Below are 18,344 nucleotides of genomic sequence, written 5' to 3' on the forward strand. Positions count from 1 at the left end.
CATCCCTCTCCTTCCCCAGGCTGTGCAGGTCCGCTGGACTGGGCACTCTGGCATTCCAGCTCCTTCCAAACACGCTAGTCCTGTCGGCCAGCCCCTGCGAGCTCCTTCGTTCCGTAAACCCATACCGGGCCACTACTCGGTGCCAGCTCTGTTCTCTCCACTGACCTCTTGGGAACCTCTCTGACCTTCAGAAGCTGATCAATATCCCAGGAGGCCCAGCCCAACCCGTCTCTCATCTCCTTCCCTCTCACAGAGAAGCATCCAACTTGCCTGTGCTCCAAGCGGCTTTATTTCCTGCTGGTTACACAGTAATCCATCCTGCAAACCCATTCCTGGGAAACATGAGAGTGAGCGGACCAGGTATCTCCCAGGGGAACGGACGGGACAGGATGGCTGGCAAGGAGAGGGCAGTTGAGGCACTTAGGGACTTCCTTGAGGTCCTCGGCTGGGGGTGGCCTGATGCCCATGGTAGGGGTGAGAGGGGGCTGCCCAGGTACTGCCCACAAACCCCTCAGTCACTGTCACCCGAACTCCAGCCCCACTCCTCTCCTGTGGTCACTTCCTGTGATGGGAAGAGGGTCGGGGGAGAGGCCAGTGCTGGGGGCAGCTGTGTTGAAGGCCTCGCTCTCTAGGGACCCGGAGCAGGACTGGAAGGAGGGGTCAGCAGGGCCTTCCAGCGTCCAGGGAGCCCTCCCTGATGTCCTTCTGGAGCCTTCAGTGAGTGCAGAGCTCGAGCCTGGGAAAGAGGCCCACACTCACTGTCTATGCGGAGCTCCTCCCTGGGTCTCTTCTGAGAGCCTGCCCTCCGGGGTTATGATCTCATTGAAACCCTTGCCCTGGCTCAGCCCGTAAGAGCCCAGAGTGTGGCCAGTGCTCTCAGACCTCAGCACTGAAAGGGACCCCAGAGCACCCACCTCATTCCCGCTGCCTCCAAAGGCAGCCACGATGGCTGCGAGGTCACACAGCCAGCGGCTGGCAGAGCTGGGACTAGAGCCCAGAGCTACTGTTGGCTACTCCCCACCTGCGTCCTCCTGGCACTCACAGGCCTCTTGGGCACACAGGAGATCTGGGGGGGCTCCCAACGGCCATTCTCCTGGCAGCGGATCAGCGGCAGGTTGCGCTGGGTCAGCCCCTCCCGGCACCGGTAACGAAGCACCGTGTCTACTTCATAGCGCAGCCGTGGGCGGCCAAACACTTGGGCCAGGGGCAGCTCTGGTGGAGGCCCACAGGACACTGCAGGGGCAGGGGGAACACAGTCAAGAACTGGGAGCCTGGCTCTGTGGGTGACAGTTCCCAGAATCAGGATGAGGAGGTGGGGGCGGGCCACAATATGATGCAAAAAAGAGCAGAGGTTCCTAGTGGACCCACCTCATTTTTTATCTCCCCCTTGCGCATGGCCTGGGACACATTTCTGATTCTTCCGTAGCTCTGCCCCCTCCTTCTACACACACATGGGCCGCGTGCCCCTGGCGCTTCCTCCTCCCCCCTGCCCGGCCTCACCCAGCCCCATCTTGCAGGTGTAGGACAGGTGGTAATTGCAGGGCACGTCACTCCATTGTCCCTGGTCATGCCACACCATGACCACGCAGTTCTCTCCAGACAGGAAGTAGCTGTCAGGCTGCCCAGGGTTCCAGTTCTCATAGAGCTGGGGGGAGGGGGACGGCATGGGGGGATGAGGGGGAGGGATGGACCTAGAGGGCCTGAGGAGGGTGGGAGGGGCACTAAGAGGCAGGGGGGTGGGGGATGGGGAGTGGGGGCCCAGGAGGTGAAGGAACAGCTCGCGGGCTTTGGTGGGGGGAATAGTGGGAAGAAAGGAACGCAAGGAAGGGAGGCCGCCCCAGGGGGAAGCGGGACGAGAAGGGGCCCGGAGAGGGGGTGGAGGGCAGTAGGGCTTGGAAGAAGCGACCCAGGCCGCTGAGGGACAGCCGGAGCCTCTCACCAGGGGGACGCCGTCTGACCACAGGAAATCGCCTTCGATGGTCCGGTCGTTGAGCCCGATCCACTGGTACTCGCGGTACCGACCTGGGGAGGAAGCGCGGGCGGGCGCAGGTGTGCAGTGAGCCCCGCTGCCAGCAGGTGGCGCCGCTCCCCGCTCCCGGCGGCCCCGGGGTCAGGGGGATGGGTCGTTCCAGCCAGACCCAGCCGGGGCTTCCCCGCTTTCCCTGCAGCCCGTCCAGCCTCTGCCCGCGCGCCGACAGAGGGCAGGGTCCGGGCGGGCGGCAGGGGTGCGGAGAAGAAAACATCGGCGAGGCCAGAGGGGGGGAGCGGGAGAACGGGTGGGGGGTGGGGGCAGGCGGAGGGGGCAGAGGCGGGGAGGCGGGCGCGGCCGCGGGGGGCGTCGGGCCGCTGCAGGTGGACCGCGGCCGCCAGCCCCGTCCGGCCGAAGCCCGCTGCCCCCGCGGGAAGTGCGGCGCAGGGACCACGGGACGGGATGAATGAGCGAAGTAAACCAGGGCACGGGCACCGGGTTAATGAGGGAGTTACTGGATTCCCGCACTCACTGACGGTTAGTGATGGGTTAATGAGTGAGTGAGGACGGCGGGCGACGCGCCCCTCCAGCCCCGCCCCAGCCCACTGTTGATGAAGTCCTGCTCCTCGGGCGTGCTGATGCTGGCCAGGTGCGCGCCGAACAGCCGGCACTGGGTCTCCGCCTCCTCCCAGCTCCTCCGCGTGGAGAAGTGCTTGTAGCAGGCCCCCTGGAAGGCGTCCCAGCCAGGGCTGCAGAAGCGGAGGCCTGGGGCACAGAGGGGCGGCTCGCTGAGGCCGGAGCGCGGGCACGTCCTCTGTCAGGGACTGGGCCTCCCCCGCCGCGGCCGCAGGGGCCGGGGCTAAGGGGCCGGCGGTCCCTGCCCAAGGTCCAGCCCCGAAAGGGGGCAAGGAGGAGTCCTGAGGGACCCCGGTGCAGGGGGCCTTGATGGCTTCCTCCTCTGAGCGCCAGGGACCAAGGAGGGTGAGGGCTGGTGTCCCGGCCTGGGTCTCCGCAACCCTCCATCCTAGGGGGCTGTGACCTCCCATCTTTCCAGGAGAGAAGTGACAAGTAGGGACCGCCTGCTGCCAGGCGCACGGGGAGGCTACGCACTCCTCGCTCCCGCACCACTTGAGAAAGGCATGTGTGGTTCCACTTAACAGATGAGGAAATCGAAGCTAGGGCTCAGAGAGGTTTTGTGATTTGCTTAAAATGGAGATTCATTAATGACAAGGCCCAAACCAGTGCCCTCCCTCCTGCGTGCAGAGCTAGCTCACTGTCCCGGGTCCAGGCTTCAGATCAACCCCCAACCCCCCACACCCTACCCTTCAACACACTCACCAACATCACACAGGTCCCCCCCATAGCCAGGCAAACACAGGCAGCGGACCCCCTCCTCCTCCTCCAAGCACGTCCCACCATTGTGGCAGGGGCTGGGGACACAGTCACCTGAAGGGGGAGAGAAGTGAGGTGGGGGGAGCAGGGGAGCACAGCTCTGCAGCCTGAACCCCCGGGGAGGAAGGGTTCAGAGAGTTCACAGCCCAGCCTCCTTGTCTTGGAAGCTATCACAGCACCTTAAAAGTCAGCCCAGGCCTAAGTTCTGGGTTTCTCCCTACACTGACCACCCCCCTTCCCAGCATCGACTCAGCCCTGTGTTGGCCATTTTCGTGGCCACCAGTGTGGGCCCAGTGTAACAGGCTGGGGGAAGCTGGTCAGGAGGGCCCTCAGGACCCGACCCCATGAAAGGGAAAGACACTGGGCTGTGCACCATGAGATCTGGACTCTCCTGTGGCTCCTGGCTCTGCTGAGTGACATTGCGCAGGTCACTTGACCTCTCTGGGCCTGGAGGCTAGTCTCCCACTCGCTTGTCTTGGGGCCAGGTGCCTGCACAGTTCTGTACACTTTAGATGGGGAAACCAGAGGAGTCACCGCAGCAACAGAAAGCTGTGGTCTGTACTTTACTGCTTCTGGGACCTGATACTGGGGTGGGGGAGGGCTAGCTATTCCTTCTGCAGTCGGGGTGGGGCACATAGAGTCAGCCCCAGAAGCACCAATGGGAAACACTATCATAGTGAAGAACCAACGTATTTCCCCTGGGTCTATGCCCTAATCGTCCTCTCACCCCACCCCCCACCCCCAGCCTGAAGCTGCAGGACTCCCGCTGTCCTACAGCCGGATCCTCACACTGTCTCAACACCGTGCAGTCTCTTGTCTCTCCCTCTGATCTCCCCAAACTCCCCTCCACCTTGGGCTTTCTGCAAGTTCCCCAGCCCAGAAAGCCCTCCGATCCTCCTCTCTCCCTTCTGGTCCTCTCTCCCCCAGGCAGTCTTCTTAGACCGACACAGAACCCTGCCATCTGCGGTCTGGCTGGGTCACCTGCCTTCTCCTCTGGGCTCTCTCCCTCTGGATCCGGGGACAGGAGGTGGCTGCCTTTACACCGGGCCTGGGTGCTAGGTGGGCAGTTTTCACTCCTTCTGGTCCAGGAAGGGGAAGACGGCCCCACAGACTGACAGTGCAGGGCTGGGCTCACAGCTTGGGAGGAGAAATCAGCTCTAAGCGGGACTCTTCAGACTGTGCCTTATGCCCAGCATCCAAGGGCACGGCCCACTGGGCTTCCCTCTGCTGGGTGGGGGGCGGGGAAGCTGAAGCTGAGTCCAAGAATGTTGCTGGGATGGATGACCAAGCTGTTTGGGGTGAAATGAATCTGCTGTTCCAGCACCCCCACTCTGTCACCTCCCCTCCAGGCCTCCCCTCCAAGCTGCCAGCACTAGCTCCCGGGGGGGGGGGGCAAAGGGGGAGGAGAGGTGTTTTACTTAACCCACTAAGCACCAGGACCCACAGAGGGTAGGTGTCCTGAAGCCCGTTCCATCCCTCACCCTTTCCTGGGGGACGGAGATTCCGAACCTGGCTCCCCGCCCAGGCCATGAGATCCCTCCCCTGGCTGAGGGAGGTAGAACCTGAGCCAGCACAGACAGCGGAGGTGAAGGAACCCCTCTTGAGATGTTCCACTCTCCTTCCTTCCCATGTTGGGGCCAACTGCTATACACAACCAGAAAGTTCTTCCCTCCTGCTGCAATAGAAGGCCAGAGGACATCCCTGGGCCTCCAGGTGGGGTAACTAAGACACTGCAGAGATTCCCACTGCTGCTTCTCTTCCCACCAAACCGCCTCCCAACCCACACAGCACCGAGCTCCGAGCTCCAGCTGGGCAGGGAGCCAATGGTTGAAATGGGAGAGCCCGACGGGCGGGCCGGGTGTGCTGCAGGGGCCCTATCCAATCCTGGACCATCTAGGGAGGGCAATGCAGGGACTGGGAAGAACCCAGCCTTCTCTAGGGTCTCCAAAGGGAAGCTCAACCTTCCCTGAGCCAGTGGGGCTTCTCTCAGACCCCAGAATCTGACTCCCACTCCTGCCTCTGCGTTTCCTCTCCGTCCTCATATCCTGCATTGTGTCTTCTCCAGCATCGGGGACTTTGAGATCTTTTGGGTTCAGGGAAGGTGAGAGTCTTCCAAGGGGTGGTGGGGTGCTCGTTAGGGCAGGGTCAGTGGGGCAGGGGCGGCAGTGGGCAGTGGGATGGAAGTTAGATCCTGTCCCCCTTCTGAGTTGCGGTGGGGGAGGCCGGGGCCAGGGATGGGCTTCTACGCTAAGATGGACTTTCTCCATCATTAGTCTGTATGTCCGGCTCTAGACAGAAGCCTTCAAGATGGCTCAGAAATGAGTACACGTGTGTGTGCCCCCCCACACACACTCTCTCTCTCTCCCTCTCTCTCCCTCCCTCTCAGGCTGGCGGAAGTTTCGCCCCATCAGGAGTGAGGGACTACAACTCCCAGCAGCCCCGCCGACTGATGGGCAGTGACTCCTGTGCTCCTTCAGAGTTGGGCTCTTGGCCTCTTGGCGGTCAGGAAGGAAGGCAGAGGAGGAGCCTGAGAGGGCAGAATGGAGGACCAGCGAGCCTGTTAGAAGGGGAGGGCGGGGAGGGGCACTGGCTGAGGATGAAGAGAAGGAAGAGAGAAGCAGAGAGCGAGGGAAAGACTGGGAGAGAGACGGGGCGCCAGAGGGAGCTTCGGAGAGCTGCCCGGACCCAAATGCGAGGAATGAAAAGGGCAGACAGCTGGAGGTGGGCACAGAGGGTGCCAGAGTTTTGGTTATAAAGTGGTTTAATAGAGATTTATTTCCAAGGCTTGTTTTCCATGAAACAGTCGAAAAAATACTTCACAGAAGTAGATGCTTAAGGCTCTGTGGGGATACGGGCTCTCCTAGACCCCAGAGGCTGAGGGCAGGGACGGAATCCCAGGCTTCCGTGATATCCGTGGGGTGGCTAAAGGGGGTGGCACACAGGAGGGGGCGGGGCAGCAGGAGAGGGGCCTGGGCCCCAGAGAATACAATAGGCCCCCAGGGCATCTACGGGCTTGAGGATGGGGGGGGTGGTCGGTGGGCTGGTGAGTCACAGGTGGAGAGACAAGGACAAGAAAGGGTCACAGGTGGTCAGCTGGGAGGCTGGAGTCACAGGGTGGGACGGTGGGGTTGGGGGTCATGAGGTGAGAAATCAGAGTGCGGAGCTGGAAGTCACAGATGTGGCACCCAAGACTGGACACACACAGCTAGGAGATGGAGGCAAAGGACAGGAGACGCTGGGGTAGTGGGGGTCAGAGGACCACAGGTCATGTGACCCAGAGCTTCATGGGGAGAAAGGGGAGAAGGAGAAAGAGGGAGTTCGAGCCTTGGGCAAAGTTACCTGATGAGGGGGCCACGGCCACTCCACCTCGGCTGGCGCTGTCAGTGGGCAGCACTGGCTGCACCCGCACTGATGTCCCTGCTGGGACAGTTCTTCCAGAATTCTCTTCAGAGGGGGCCTCCAGTTCCCTGGCACCCTCAGGGGCCCGTGTGGCTGGAAGCAGGGCAGGGGTATCCTCAGAGCTCCCTGCCTCCTCACTCTCTCCTCGAGGGACCCCAGACAGCTCAGGACCACCAGCCTCCTCCCCCACCTCTCTCTCCCCGGCCGGAGTGGAAGGCGGTGGGGGTGTCAGTTTCCCATTCCTGGGGGTGGGTAGAGTCTCAGTGGGTGGTCCAAGGACCCTCGGAGGCCCGGGAGCCTTTGTCTCTCCGTCGGGGTGTGGTGACGCAGCAGGCTGTAGGACTGCACTCGCTGGGGGTGGTGAGGCACGGGAGAGCGATTCCTCTAGGGCTGGCTCCGTGGGTATAAGAGTCTCCGGGTCTGGGCTGCTGAGCTCACTGTGCCAGGCCCACAGGGCCTCATCTTCCACCTCCTCCTCTTCCTCGTCTTCTTCCTCTTCATCTGTGTATTTCTCTTCTTCCTCCAAAGCCTTGTCTTCCTCTTCGGAGGACCCCAGGGGAGGGACAACGGATGGCGGTTCGAATTCTAGACAAAGCACAGGTGGTTCAGCACCAGGGACAGCACCAGCCCCAACCCGAAGACCTCGGAGGACGGGAAGGAAGCAGAGGCTGGGGAGGGTGAGGCCTGGGGTGGCCAGGGGAAAGCCTGTCCCAGGGAGACGCTGCCTCCGTTCCCCACCAGAAGACCTTCAACCTGAGCAGCAATACTGAGACTACCTGGAGGAGGCTCTGTGAGCCGTCATCAGCCCAGGAATAAAACAGGGCTGTTATCTCTCTCTCTCCTAGCCTTGAAATCTCTAGTCTATTTTGGGTAGGTGGGGGAGGAGGGAACCAAGGAAGGAGCAGCGTCCTTCCCAGACCCAGAGAGTTGGAAGTGGAATGTGCTGGAAAGGCAAGGGTTGGGAGAGCACTGGACACACGCCCTGTGTCACGGAGCTGCTGAGACAAGTCATGCAGCACCCCAGGCTTGCACCCGCACCACCGACTTCTCTTACTAGGGGATTCGGTTACCAAGGAGGGTTCTCGGGGCCTCTGCGGGGTCTTCTGGAGTGGAGCTACCACCCGCTCCGTCCTCCACGATGGGGATGGAGTAGATGGCTCCCCGGGACTCGCTCTCCACAGCTTCCTGAGGCAGCTGGAGTTCCTCCAGGGTCTCTGTCACCGTGACAATGGCCTCCAGCCCATCAGAGGCCGGGTCCGAAGCTGGGTCTGACGCCTCAGGCATGGCGGACGGCTGGGCAGAGTCTGTCAGGAGGGAAGTGCCAATGGGAAGTTGACCAGGCGGCTGGGTCCTGCAGCCACAGGCCTGGGGGAGACCCACCGTCTCTGCGCTAGACTCAAAGACCATGAGAGTCCCAATTCTCACTCAGCCTTTTTGTGGAGGACCCAAAGGACCCAGGGAGCACTGCGGGAGGGAGTTCACCACCTATTCCTCAAGCATCAATCAAGGGCCCACCATGTGGCAGGCCAAATTCTTCTGGGCACTGAGGATACAGTGGAGAAAAGCCAGCAAGCCTTCTGCCCTAAGGGAGTTTACAGCCTAGCTACAGATAATAAACAAATAAGCATGTATCATAAAGTTATCATACAAAGAACAATTAGGGGCGCCCACGTGGCTCAGTCGTTAACCATCTGCCTTCAGTTCAGATCATGATCCCAGGGTCCTGGGATCAGGCCCCGCATCATGGGGCTCCCTCCTCAGTGGGAAACTGCTTCTCTATCTCCCACTCCCCCCTGCTTGTGTTCCTTCTCTTGCTGTGTCTCGGTCAAATAAATAAATGAAATCTAAAAAAAAAAATTTCTTTTTAATTAGGCAGGGTAAGGAGATGGAATGGTGAGAAGTACTACTTCAGGCAGAGTGTCAGGAAAGGCTCAGGAGAGACAGTTTCCTGATTAAGGGGTGGAGGAAGGATGGGCAGGTGGTCTCAGCACTGTGGGACCCTGCTCTTGGAGCAAGGCACAAGGACCCGAGGGGTTTTCAAATGGAAGGGGAGAGGGGGCCGTCATGCAGGAGAGCTGAAGGGTGAAGTCCAGGAAGGACATCCAGTAGTCACCACCTGAGGGTCTCAACACTGGGGCAGTAGGGGAAAGGGAGGAGCTGCTGCCTTCAAACCACTGGTGCTTTGGAAAGGATAACCTGGTCTTCGGAGAAGAGAATGAAGGTCAGAAAACCAGTGAGGCGGCGGTGAACTGGGCTAAGAAAAGCCCTGAGGGCTGTCTGCGCTCAGCCAGACGTAACTGCACAGCCTGTCCCGCCCCCATCACCTGCTCCAGGGAGCCTGGCTCCTGCCAGGCAAACGAAGCCGTGCCCTTGCCCGCCTCTGTCCTCCACTTGTTCCCAGCCGCTCACTGTAATTACGGTCATCACCGTCAACCCTCTTCCAGTTGGCCTTTCCAGACAGACCTGCCTTCCTACGACTTCACTGCCCCACCGCTCCCTTGCCCCGGGCTCAAGATGTTTGTGGATCGAGCCCAGCAGAAGTAAGGCTTTTCTCTCAGTCTCCCCTCATACTGGGAGCAAGGCATCTCATCTCCCCTTGGACTAGGGGCTCCCAAGGCAGAAGCAGTGGCTTTCCCCTTCAGACTAGGGACTGTGCATTCTCCGTTCACTTCTGCCTCCAGCCCCACCAGTACCACAGGCTCCCGAGTGCGGCGAGGACTGAGAACACCCCGTGACTGTCAGCCACACTTGCACGGGGCCCTGTGCCTCTGGGGGTCCCAGGCACTGCCTTCCTGCCAGCTCCCAATGTTAAGATGTGGTCAGAAAGCCATCTCTACATCCAGCGGTCCTTGAGGACCTGCTCCCTATGGGGAGGACTTGCGTCTGTCCATCAACCTTTGGTGGCTAAAGATCTGAGACCATCAAGCTGAAGTTTCCGACCCTGCCCACCCCCCACCCCCACCCCCCATCATGAGAGCTCTGGAGAGCATGATGGTAACTGGATCAGACCATTCACTGGGTTCAGAGAACATCCCTAATCTCTGCTCTAGGGGCGCCTGGGTGGCTCAGTGGGTTAAAGTCTCTGCCTCAGGCTCGGGTCATGTTCCCAGGGTCCTGGGATGGAGTCCCGCATCGAGCTCTCTGCTCAGCGGGAAGCCTGCTTCCTCCTCTCTCTCTCTACCTGCCTCTCTGCCTATTTGTGATCTGTCTGTCAAATAAATAAATAAAATCTTAAAAAAAAAAAATCTCTGCTCTACTAATGAAATGCCCAGAAATGGAAACCTCTCCAACCTCCCAATACAGAAGAGGTGGCTTTGGCATTAGGGAGGCAAGCCATGGACAGCAGAAGGGAAGGCAGGTGAGGGGCACAAGGAGGCAAGCCCTCCCTGAGGCCACATAGCCCAAGTCAGAGGGCATCAGTGGAACGAGAGCCCTAGGTGCCAAGCCGGGCGTCACCCAGGGCTCCTTCAGGCCAACGGCCAAGACCCGAGAGACACTAGTCCAAGCAGCAGTGGGACTTCCAGGCTCAGCTCTGGGTCCCTGACAGAGACAGGTTGGTCTCAGCCTCTGCAGGGAGGCCGCTCACCTCGGAAGCAGTAGACGTTGAAGCGGCTGTGCTTGTTGGGAAAGCCAGTCTGGTTGGGGAAGAGGAAGAGCGTCTTGACACCAGGCAGGCCTCCCCCGCAGCGCTGGCTGGGCGTGACGATGGGGTAGCGGACACTGCCGTCGGCCAGCCAGCCTGGGCTGCAGCGGTCCAGGCCCCCGTCCCAGGCGGCGTATAGCTGGCCGGTGGTGGCGATCTCCGCACCCCGCTCCCGGCAGTACGCCCGTGCCTCCTCCAGCGTCAGCTTGTCTGCAGGGGCACCCAGGAACAGCTCTCCTGGGAGGGAAGAGGAGGCTGTGTCACTGGGAAGCTGGCAGCCCCGTCCACCCTGGCTGGCTTCTCCAGGCCTCCGTCTCCACATCGGGGACACAGAGTCAACTCCCCTCTTTCAGGGTCAAAGCCTGGGTGGAACCTTGGGGTGAAATTACTCAGAGGGGCTGGCTCCGCTTCCTCACTCTGTGAAGAAGGAAAGTGAGGCCGGGAAGGCTGAGGGTAGAGAGAGGCTCAGCAGGTGTCAGACACAGTCTCCGACCACCTGTGAGGCGTGGGCCATGAACTTGCTTCCATGACAGTATCTGGAGGGCGGGACCAGCTTGTTTCTTTGGAAGCCCCCCTCCCCCGGGATGCCCGCTTGAACACACCAAGGATGACTGTCCAGCAGAGGCCCCAGGAGGCGCTCCGGCCAGCCCCGGAGAAGGGGCTCTAACCCGAGAACCTCTCACCCCCAATCACCATTCAGGTCTTCGGCATAGCAGTAGACATCATAGAGGTCGTCCGGGTCCACCACTCCGTAGTTCCGGACCCCGGGGAAGCCATCCATGTCTCCATAGCAGGCTTCTCGTGGGGTCTGGATGGGATACCTGAGACCGAGTATGGACGCCTTCATCAGGGAGCCCTCCAGGGATGCCCCTCCTGAACCACACTGCCTTTTAAGGCAGCCAGCTGTCTACCTGGTTCTGCAGGGACACCCCCTACCCCAGGGCAGGCCAACCTCATTGCCTGGAGGCAGTGGGAGCCGGATGGCTGGCCTGAGACATCAGGCAGTCCCTGCTGAACCAGAGCCCACCGAGACCTCAGCTACAACTAGAAGCTCGTGGCCCCCGGCCGCCCACCCACCTCACGGTCTGGTCGGACAGCCAGCCAGCGTCACACTGCTCATAGCCCCCGAGGTAGGCAGCGTAGAGCTGCTCCGGGGTGGCGATGCGGGCTCCGATGCGGGCACAGGCCTCCTGGGCCCCCGTGAAGGAGAAAGCATAGCGGGCAGAGCCTTCCCGGTAGAGAAAGACGACCCCTGGGGGGCAGAGACGAGTCCTGAGGCAGGGTCACCCCCATACCAGCCTCCCCTGGCCCTCCTTGTCATGCCCCTGTACACAAGGAGTCAAGTCCAAACGGTGCTCACTTGGCAGCATGAGCAGGTGACCTTAGACTGTGAGCAGGATTCCCTCCGCCCCGCAGGGAGAAGCGGAGAGAAACGAGGTGACCGAGGCCTGTCTCTACTCACTCGGTTTCCAGCTCTCTGGCTGCCTTCCACTGGGTGTGCTTGCCCCTGGGACTGTGGGCTCCCTCCCTGCCGGCACCTCCCTCGTCCTGCCCTCACCTCCCTCCTCCTGCCCTCACCTTTGACCTTGACCTCCACGGCGTCGCTGCTGTCGTCTATGCCATGCTGGACTTCGCAGCGGTAGATGCCCGAGTCGTTGGGCCGCAGCTCGCTCAGCGCCAGGGACACGTCGGTGAGCGACGCGGGGTAGGCCGGCAGCGCCACGCGGAACCGGTAGGCCTCGCTCACCTTGACGCGCAGCCCCCGTGCCACCAGCACCTCGGCCTCGCGGCCCCCGGACAGGAAGGTCCACTTGACCCGCGGGGAGCCCAGCACGGCCCGGCGGCCCAGCGGCGGCCGCAGGTAGTGGACGTGGCAGGGGATGGTGAGGGCGCCGCCCAGCACGCCCTGCAGTGGCGCGTTGCCCGCGATGCGCACGCGGAAGGCCCGGTCCTCTGTGGATGGGGGGGGGAGTGGGCGGGGCCAGCTGGAACTCGCAGGCGCGAGGGTCCGCACCGGCCCACCCGATTTCCTAGCCTGCCTCCCTCCCACCCACCCCAAGTGCCGAGCCTGCGGGCCTCTAGGACCCCAGGACCACCCCGGACACTCTCCAGAGCTGTCCCCAGGTCTCCCAGTCAGAGAGTGACCCAGGACCACCCCAGAATCCCGGGCGCCCAGCCCAGGTGTAATCTGCTCCCCAGGTCCTCCAGCCCTGGCCTGGTTCCCCGGTTTCCCTCAGGATTTCTCCCCACTCTACCCGCTTCTGCCTCCCCGGCCCATCTACAGGCCCCAGATCCTAGACACCCGCAGTCCTGCACCTGCTGCCGCTCCTCCCCATCCCCCCAGCTTTCCCAGCCTCACCCAGAGCCCTTGGTTCATCCTTTGTTTCCAAGTGTCCCAGACCAGGCCTTTCCCCTCAGAGCCCCTAATCCTCACTCCCTGGGTCCTCCAAGCCCAACCCCTTCCCCAGGGGTGATGCGGGAGACCGAGACAGTGACCCTGAGTGCGGTTGCTTACCTGAGCTGTCCCCCTCCAGGGCATCAGCTAAGGCCACAGGGCCCTGGGCCAGGGCCAGAGCTGCCAGCAGGGGCAGGAACCGTGGGGCCATGCTCAGGCTGGTGGGGGGACTTGTGGAGGAAAGATGAGGTTAGACCTCAAGACGGACTCCCCTGGCTCCCACCCACACCCATTTGGACTCACACACATCATGGCCCCGGAAGCCCGCTGTTGCCACCTCACTGTGAACTCCCTTGTTTCTGATCCTGTCTCCCACCAGGAGGTTCTTCCTGGGAACCAGACCGGGTTCTAGTCAACTTGCTGCATGACTTAAGGCGGGGTCCTTAACCTCTCTGGGCCTTGGTTTGCCGGCTTGTACAGGAGCACCGTGACCACCACCTCCCGGGTCGAGATGAGGCTATGGGCTTTAGAGCCCTGTCTGTCCTAAAAACCCTGTACAGATGCACAGCTCCAGGTACACTGTAGGAGCTCAATAAATGCTGGTAGTATGCATGGTGGGTGCTATTGTACTTAACAATCCCTGTGCTCAGGGCACCTGCAGGGCTCAGATGGTGAAGCTCCTGCCTTTGGCTCGGGTCATGATCCCAGGGTCCTAGGATCGGGCCCTGCTCCCTCAGCAGGGAGCCTGCTTCTCCCTCTGCCTGCTACGGCCCCTGCCTGTGCTCTCTCAGTCTCTGAAAAATAAATAAATAAAATCTTAAAAACAAAACCAAAACCAACCCCTTGTGCTCCTCCCAGGCCAGACTCCCTCCTTGAACCCAGAACCTCCCCTTCCCCCAGTATCCCTGCAGGATTCCCTTCCTGTCCCTTCCTCCCTGAATACTGTATTCACCTAGCTAGCCTCCTCCAGGAAGGCCTCCTAGACTGAACCTGGGCAATGTGTAACTTCTCTCTAGCCCTACCCCTCCTTGGCCTCCCCCTACCCCATGGTTACTCATAAGGAAACTCTTCTCTTTACTCGTAGCATCCTCCACCCCCTCCTTGGCTGACTTCTCACTTCTTCCCAGCCTTCCTTTCTGCCTGGCACGGGCTTTCCCACCGGATCTCCTGGCTCAGAAACCGGCTGGGACAAAGCCCCTGTCTCTGCCAGTCTGGCCTCCATCCAGACTCTCCCTTCCCCCACCCCAGCCCTAGGCTCAGGGGTGGGCTAAAGGAGGGTGAGACTAGATGGGAGGGGCCATGTCCTTCCTGCCCTTGGCTGTCGGACACTCTGAGAATCCACACTAGCCTTCTGAAGATCTCAAGGCACTTACACGCTCATAATGGAGGGATGCAGGGGTGACATTGAGAAAGGAGACCCTGAGAGGGCTAGGGCTGACCCTGGTCCCCAGCAAAGCCAAGTCAGGAACCGGGCCAGAGTGTCCGCGGGAGGGAAGCCTGGGTAACTAGGGTCCAACATCCGTATGGGTCGGGCCAGTCGAAATGCGTGCAGACCCAGCTCTGCCATGGAAGAGGCCAGTGACCCAGCAGGAGGGATGCAAGTCAGACTACAGGCAAGACGTCCTAGTGCTCAGGTTCACTCCCACTCCAGGCCCACTCTTCGACCTCCATCTTTGCCCTCTCGGGCTCTGCCTTCCTGCACATCTCTGCCTTCCCAAGCCTGAGCAGCTGGGACCTTCCTCTCTTCTCCGCGATTCTCCCCCGGGATCTCAGATCCTCCTCGGAAAGCCTCCCCACCGACAACACCCCCCTTCCCCCCACTACAGCTGGGCTTCATCTCCTCAGGGTCACACTTGGGGACGGAGTGACAGAAGCTAAATGTCTAGGGTCTTTCTCTAGGGTCCCAGACCAGAGGCTGCTGAGACCAGCTCTGCGCATGGGGGCACCTGGGAGGACCGCTTTCTGGGGTAGGTGGGGGACCATCGGGCGTGGGTGGCCAGTCCCTGCTGGGGGCTGGGCAGACTGTTCATCTTGCCTGTGAGCCTGGTGAGGTCCTGGCCGGGTCCCTTTCTGGAGCCTTCCCTCCCCTCCCTTTGGGCTGGAGCTGGAGCAGCTCACAGACCTGGGTCCCAGCTCTCCGACAGGCGGCCCAGAAACCCATATATTTGGAGCCACTCTGGGACCCACAGCCTGGACCCCCCCTTTCACCTCCGTTTTGAAGGTGAGGGGGTGCAGGGAGAGGGTCTGAGGCTGGTGAAGGCCTAGTGACAAGGGATAAGGGGGTCATCCCACCCAGCGGGAGTCACTGACCAGAGGGGCCAAGAGGGGGCCTGGATTGTCTGGTTCTCATGATCAGAGGCAGCTGCACTGCCCCCCACCCCCCTGCCAACCCCACCCAGCTTGGGCCTCAGCTCCCTCCTGGTGCAGCCAGGTGTCCTGGGAAAACTATGGCATCCCCGCAGTGGGCACCAGCCTCAGACCTGGGCTTGAGGCGGGGAGCGGGCCCGGGCCTTGTCCAGCCCCTCTGCTGTCCTCCGGAGCAGACGCCCTCTCCGTCTCTAACATGGAGAGCTCAGCACGGTGGGGGCTTCCTGTCCCTGATGCCGCACCGTCCCTCTGTCCAGCTCATTCTGTCCTGCTCCAGCTAGAGGATTTCTGCCCTTGCCTTGAATTTCCCAGGCTGTTCAGGAAACTTCCCTCGTGTTACATTGTCATGCCCGTCAGACTGCGGAGTCTGGCTCCATCCAGGCTTGAAGACCCAATCGACAGAGGAGTAAGATCAAGAGTAGGTCGTGTGTGTGTGTGTGTGTGTGTGTCCAACACCCCCATCTCTGCGCTGACTGCCCTCCCCAACCCCAGGCTGGCCATCTGAGGTCTGCCCTACAGGAACCAGACTCCGGAACAGCAAGGGCAGCAGGAGGGAAGTTCTCACTGTTGCCTTAGTGTGAGCAGAACCACGAGCCGTGCGACACCAACCACAGCTGCCAGCCCTTAGCCGGGCCTGCAGGACCCGCTACAGAAATTGCATAAACAGTCCTAGTGAGCAGAAGCACGACTAGTAATACAATTAGCAACATCACAAGCCAAGGACTGCAGCTCCTCGGCTCGAATCTGTAAGGCAGATGCTGCCAAGTTAGCATCAGGCACTGGTGCTGCTGTGGGTGGGCGTGGGTCGGGTGGGTGGGTCGTGGGTAACTGCGTCCCTTGAGCTTATGCTTTTTTTCTGGAATAGAAGTCGCGCAGGTATTAACGGTGCTAACAAAACTGATGGCAAAAACTCTTGATCCCGTTGGAAGCAGGAGAGCAGGGGACATGGAAGGACCTGGGGTGAGGGGGTGTCCCGCCCACCGGCAGCGCTAGGAAGGAGAGCAGCAGTGGTAACCAGAGTTCAGGCTCATGGTTACCGACCCTCTTCCCCAGCCAGGCCACTTAAAAACGCTTCCCATGGACAACCTTAACTTTGAGAAAAATACTATCTATAGGTTGCAGCGATGCGGAGCCTGAGGTTCAGAGAGGTCAACTAATTTGCCCAAGGTCACAGAGCAAGTGACAGAGTTGGGACTCCGGGCGCCAGTGGGAACCCGGACCACCGGCCGAGGCTGTCCCGAGGGCCCCGGGGAGGGGCCCCCAGAAGAAGGGCTGCTTCCCGCTCCTCCGGGCCGCCCGCCGGCCGCACAAGGTCGGAAGTCGGGGCGGGGGGCTGGCACTGGGGCGCACAGCAGGGTGGCGGCGGGGACCCGGGGGGCGTTCCCATCAGCCCGCGGACTCGGGCACGCAGGTCGGGCCGCCCACGGCGGAGGGGTGCGGACGGCAGGGCCGGAGGCGGCGGCGGGCGCTCGGGGGCTGGCGGGGTCAAGGGCTGGGTGCGCCGCGGGAGGCCAGCGCTGCGCGAGGGGCGCGGACCGCGGCCGGCCGGCGGGTGCCCCCCGCTCTCGGGCGGCCCGGCTGCGCTCTCGCTCACCTACCTGCGGGCTGCGGGGGCCCGGGGCGAGGGGGCGGCACCGCCGGGTTTGCCGCCTCCTCCGGGCTCTCCTCCGGGCTCTCCTTCGGGTCCACGCTCGGTCCTGCGGCTGCAGGCGACTGCGGCGGGAACTGCGCGGGCGCAGGGAGAGGCCGGGCCCGCAGGATGTTCGGAAGAGGGCGCCGGGCCGCCGGGCGCCGCACAAAACCCCCTTTCTTCCCCCCGCCCCCGCCCCGCCCCTCCCCGGGGCCGCCCCCGCCCCCTGGCCCGGGACGCGGGGGGCTCGGAAGGTCACGGGACCCGCTGCCTCCTCTGCGTCCGTTCCCGGCGGCGGCCGCGGGAGCAAGGACGTGCGAAGTAGGACATCGTTCTGGGGAGGAGAAGCCGGGCGCGGGGAGCAGGGAGGGAGGGAGGGCAGAAGGGGCGGGGAGGGGCGCTCGCGGAGCGGGCGGGGCGGCTGCAGCAGGAGGGATGGAAGTTAGACAGCTGGAGGGACTTCCCGAGGGGCCCGGGGAGAGGAGGAGGGCCTCCGACCTGGGCAGTAAGGGAAAGGATGACGGAGCATAAAAACGGGGAGGGAAGCTGTGTTTCGGAGGCAGGATGGAGTGCAGACGACCTTAGCCATCTCCGGGGGGCAGCTCTGATTGGGTTTTGTCTCTGGTGGGGCTCCCACTCCCTGCACAGAGGAGGAGCTGACTTTGCAGCTGGACGGATGGAGGTTAGACAGCAGATTCTCGGCTTAAGCAAAGCAAGTCAGGGACTCTCCGGAGGTGCGGGGGGGGGAGGGGCTGCCCTGGGAATGGGCACACCCGGCATGCGAACCCAAGTGCGAAACACAGGCGTTGCTGGGAGCCCCGAGCGCCCGCTGGCCAGGGCTGGTGCCGATGAATGTGCAGCCTGGTGCCAGGGGGTGGGCCTTGAGTGCCAGCCGGCAGTGGGGGAGTTCCCAGAATACCAATGACGCCCCAACGCCAGCGACTCCCCTTCCCTTGGCTTTCCCAGGCTCTCTCTGCCCCACCCCCTTCGGTCTTCCCCCCTCCCTCCTGGGACTTGAAGCAGAGCCCCTGGCACGGACTGTGGGCACGACAGCCAGATGCCTGGAATGTCTCCCCTGGATACTGGTGGTGGCACCGAGGATAGCTTGTTGGGGGATTTGATCCTGGTATCTCCAGCACCACCCCCAAAATATCCCGACTAAAGCGGGGTGCCTGCAGGGCAAATCATCGTCAGGACAGGTCCCTGTCCTTCCATTTAGGCTGCACCCCAGTCCCTCCCGCCTGGATGGGGCTCGGCACTGCCCTCTCAGATGCCCCGCCCCCAGGGCTGTGGACTGGCTTCCGGAGGGCTTCACAGAGGTTCACCGTAAGCTCCTCCCCAAACCTTTGAGGATCTGAAGGGAGAGCTTTGGCCCCTCCCTGGACAGTCGTCTACTGGGCAGGCAGGAGAGGGAGACCCGGCATGGTGGGTGGTAGGTCCTTGAGTAAATGAAATGACCCGGGCAGAGAGGGAACCTGAAAGGACAGACCAAGGGGCCTGGCAGGGTCTGGGGAAGGAGGGACCTCCGTCCGCCATTTATTCCTTTCAT

General features: G+C 61.9%; 1 protein-coding gene across 1 annotated transcript; it reads right to left on the reverse strand.

The window, feature by feature from the left end:
• Nucleotides 1-271: 271 nt before the first annotated feature.
• On the reverse strand, nucleotides 272-16,931 carry BCAN (brevican). The gene is made up of 14 exons (XM_082703970.1): nucleotides 16,764-16,931; nucleotides 12,919-13,028; nucleotides 11,982-12,356; nucleotides 11,481-11,655; nucleotides 11,097-11,224; nucleotides 10,347-10,640; nucleotides 7,831-8,064; nucleotides 6,701-7,345; nucleotides 3,308-3,415; nucleotides 2,576-2,734; nucleotides 1,940-2,022; nucleotides 1,501-1,645; nucleotides 1,043-1,233; nucleotides 272-736 (listed from the first exon to the last, which is right to left on the reverse strand). Exons 2-14 carry the CDS (start codon nucleotides 13,007-13,009, stop codon nucleotides 629-631), a joined length of 2,736 nt encoding a protein of 911 aa, XP_082560096.1. The 5' UTR covers nucleotides 13,010-13,028; nucleotides 16,764-16,931; the 3' UTR covers nucleotides 272-628.
• Between the last annotated feature and the right edge of the window lie 1,413 nt (nucleotides 16,932-18,344).

Source organism: Mustela nivalis, assembly GCF_964662115.1.
Source record: "Mustela nivalis genome assembly, chromosome: 16".
Classification (NCBI taxonomy): Eukaryota; Metazoa; Chordata; class Mammalia; order Carnivora; family Mustelidae; genus Mustela; species Mustela nivalis.

What these genes read in the sequence shown, in the direction of transcription:
- BCAN (XM_082703970.1), bottom strand. Translation starts at nt 13,009, where the DNA reads ATGGCCCCACGGTTCCTGCCCCTGCTGGCAGCTCTGGCCCTGGCCCAG. An exon ending in CGTGGAGGTCAAGGTCAAAG is followed by an intron (nt 11,656 to 11,981) that starts GTGAGGGCAGGA and finishes TCTGCCCCCCAG; the next exon opens with GGGTCGTCTTTCTCTACCGG. An exon ending in GGCCCCGAGAACCCTCCTTG is followed by an intron (nt 7,346 to 7,830) that starts GTAACCGAATCC and finishes TGCTTTGTCTAG; the next exon opens with AATTCGAACCGCCATCCGTT.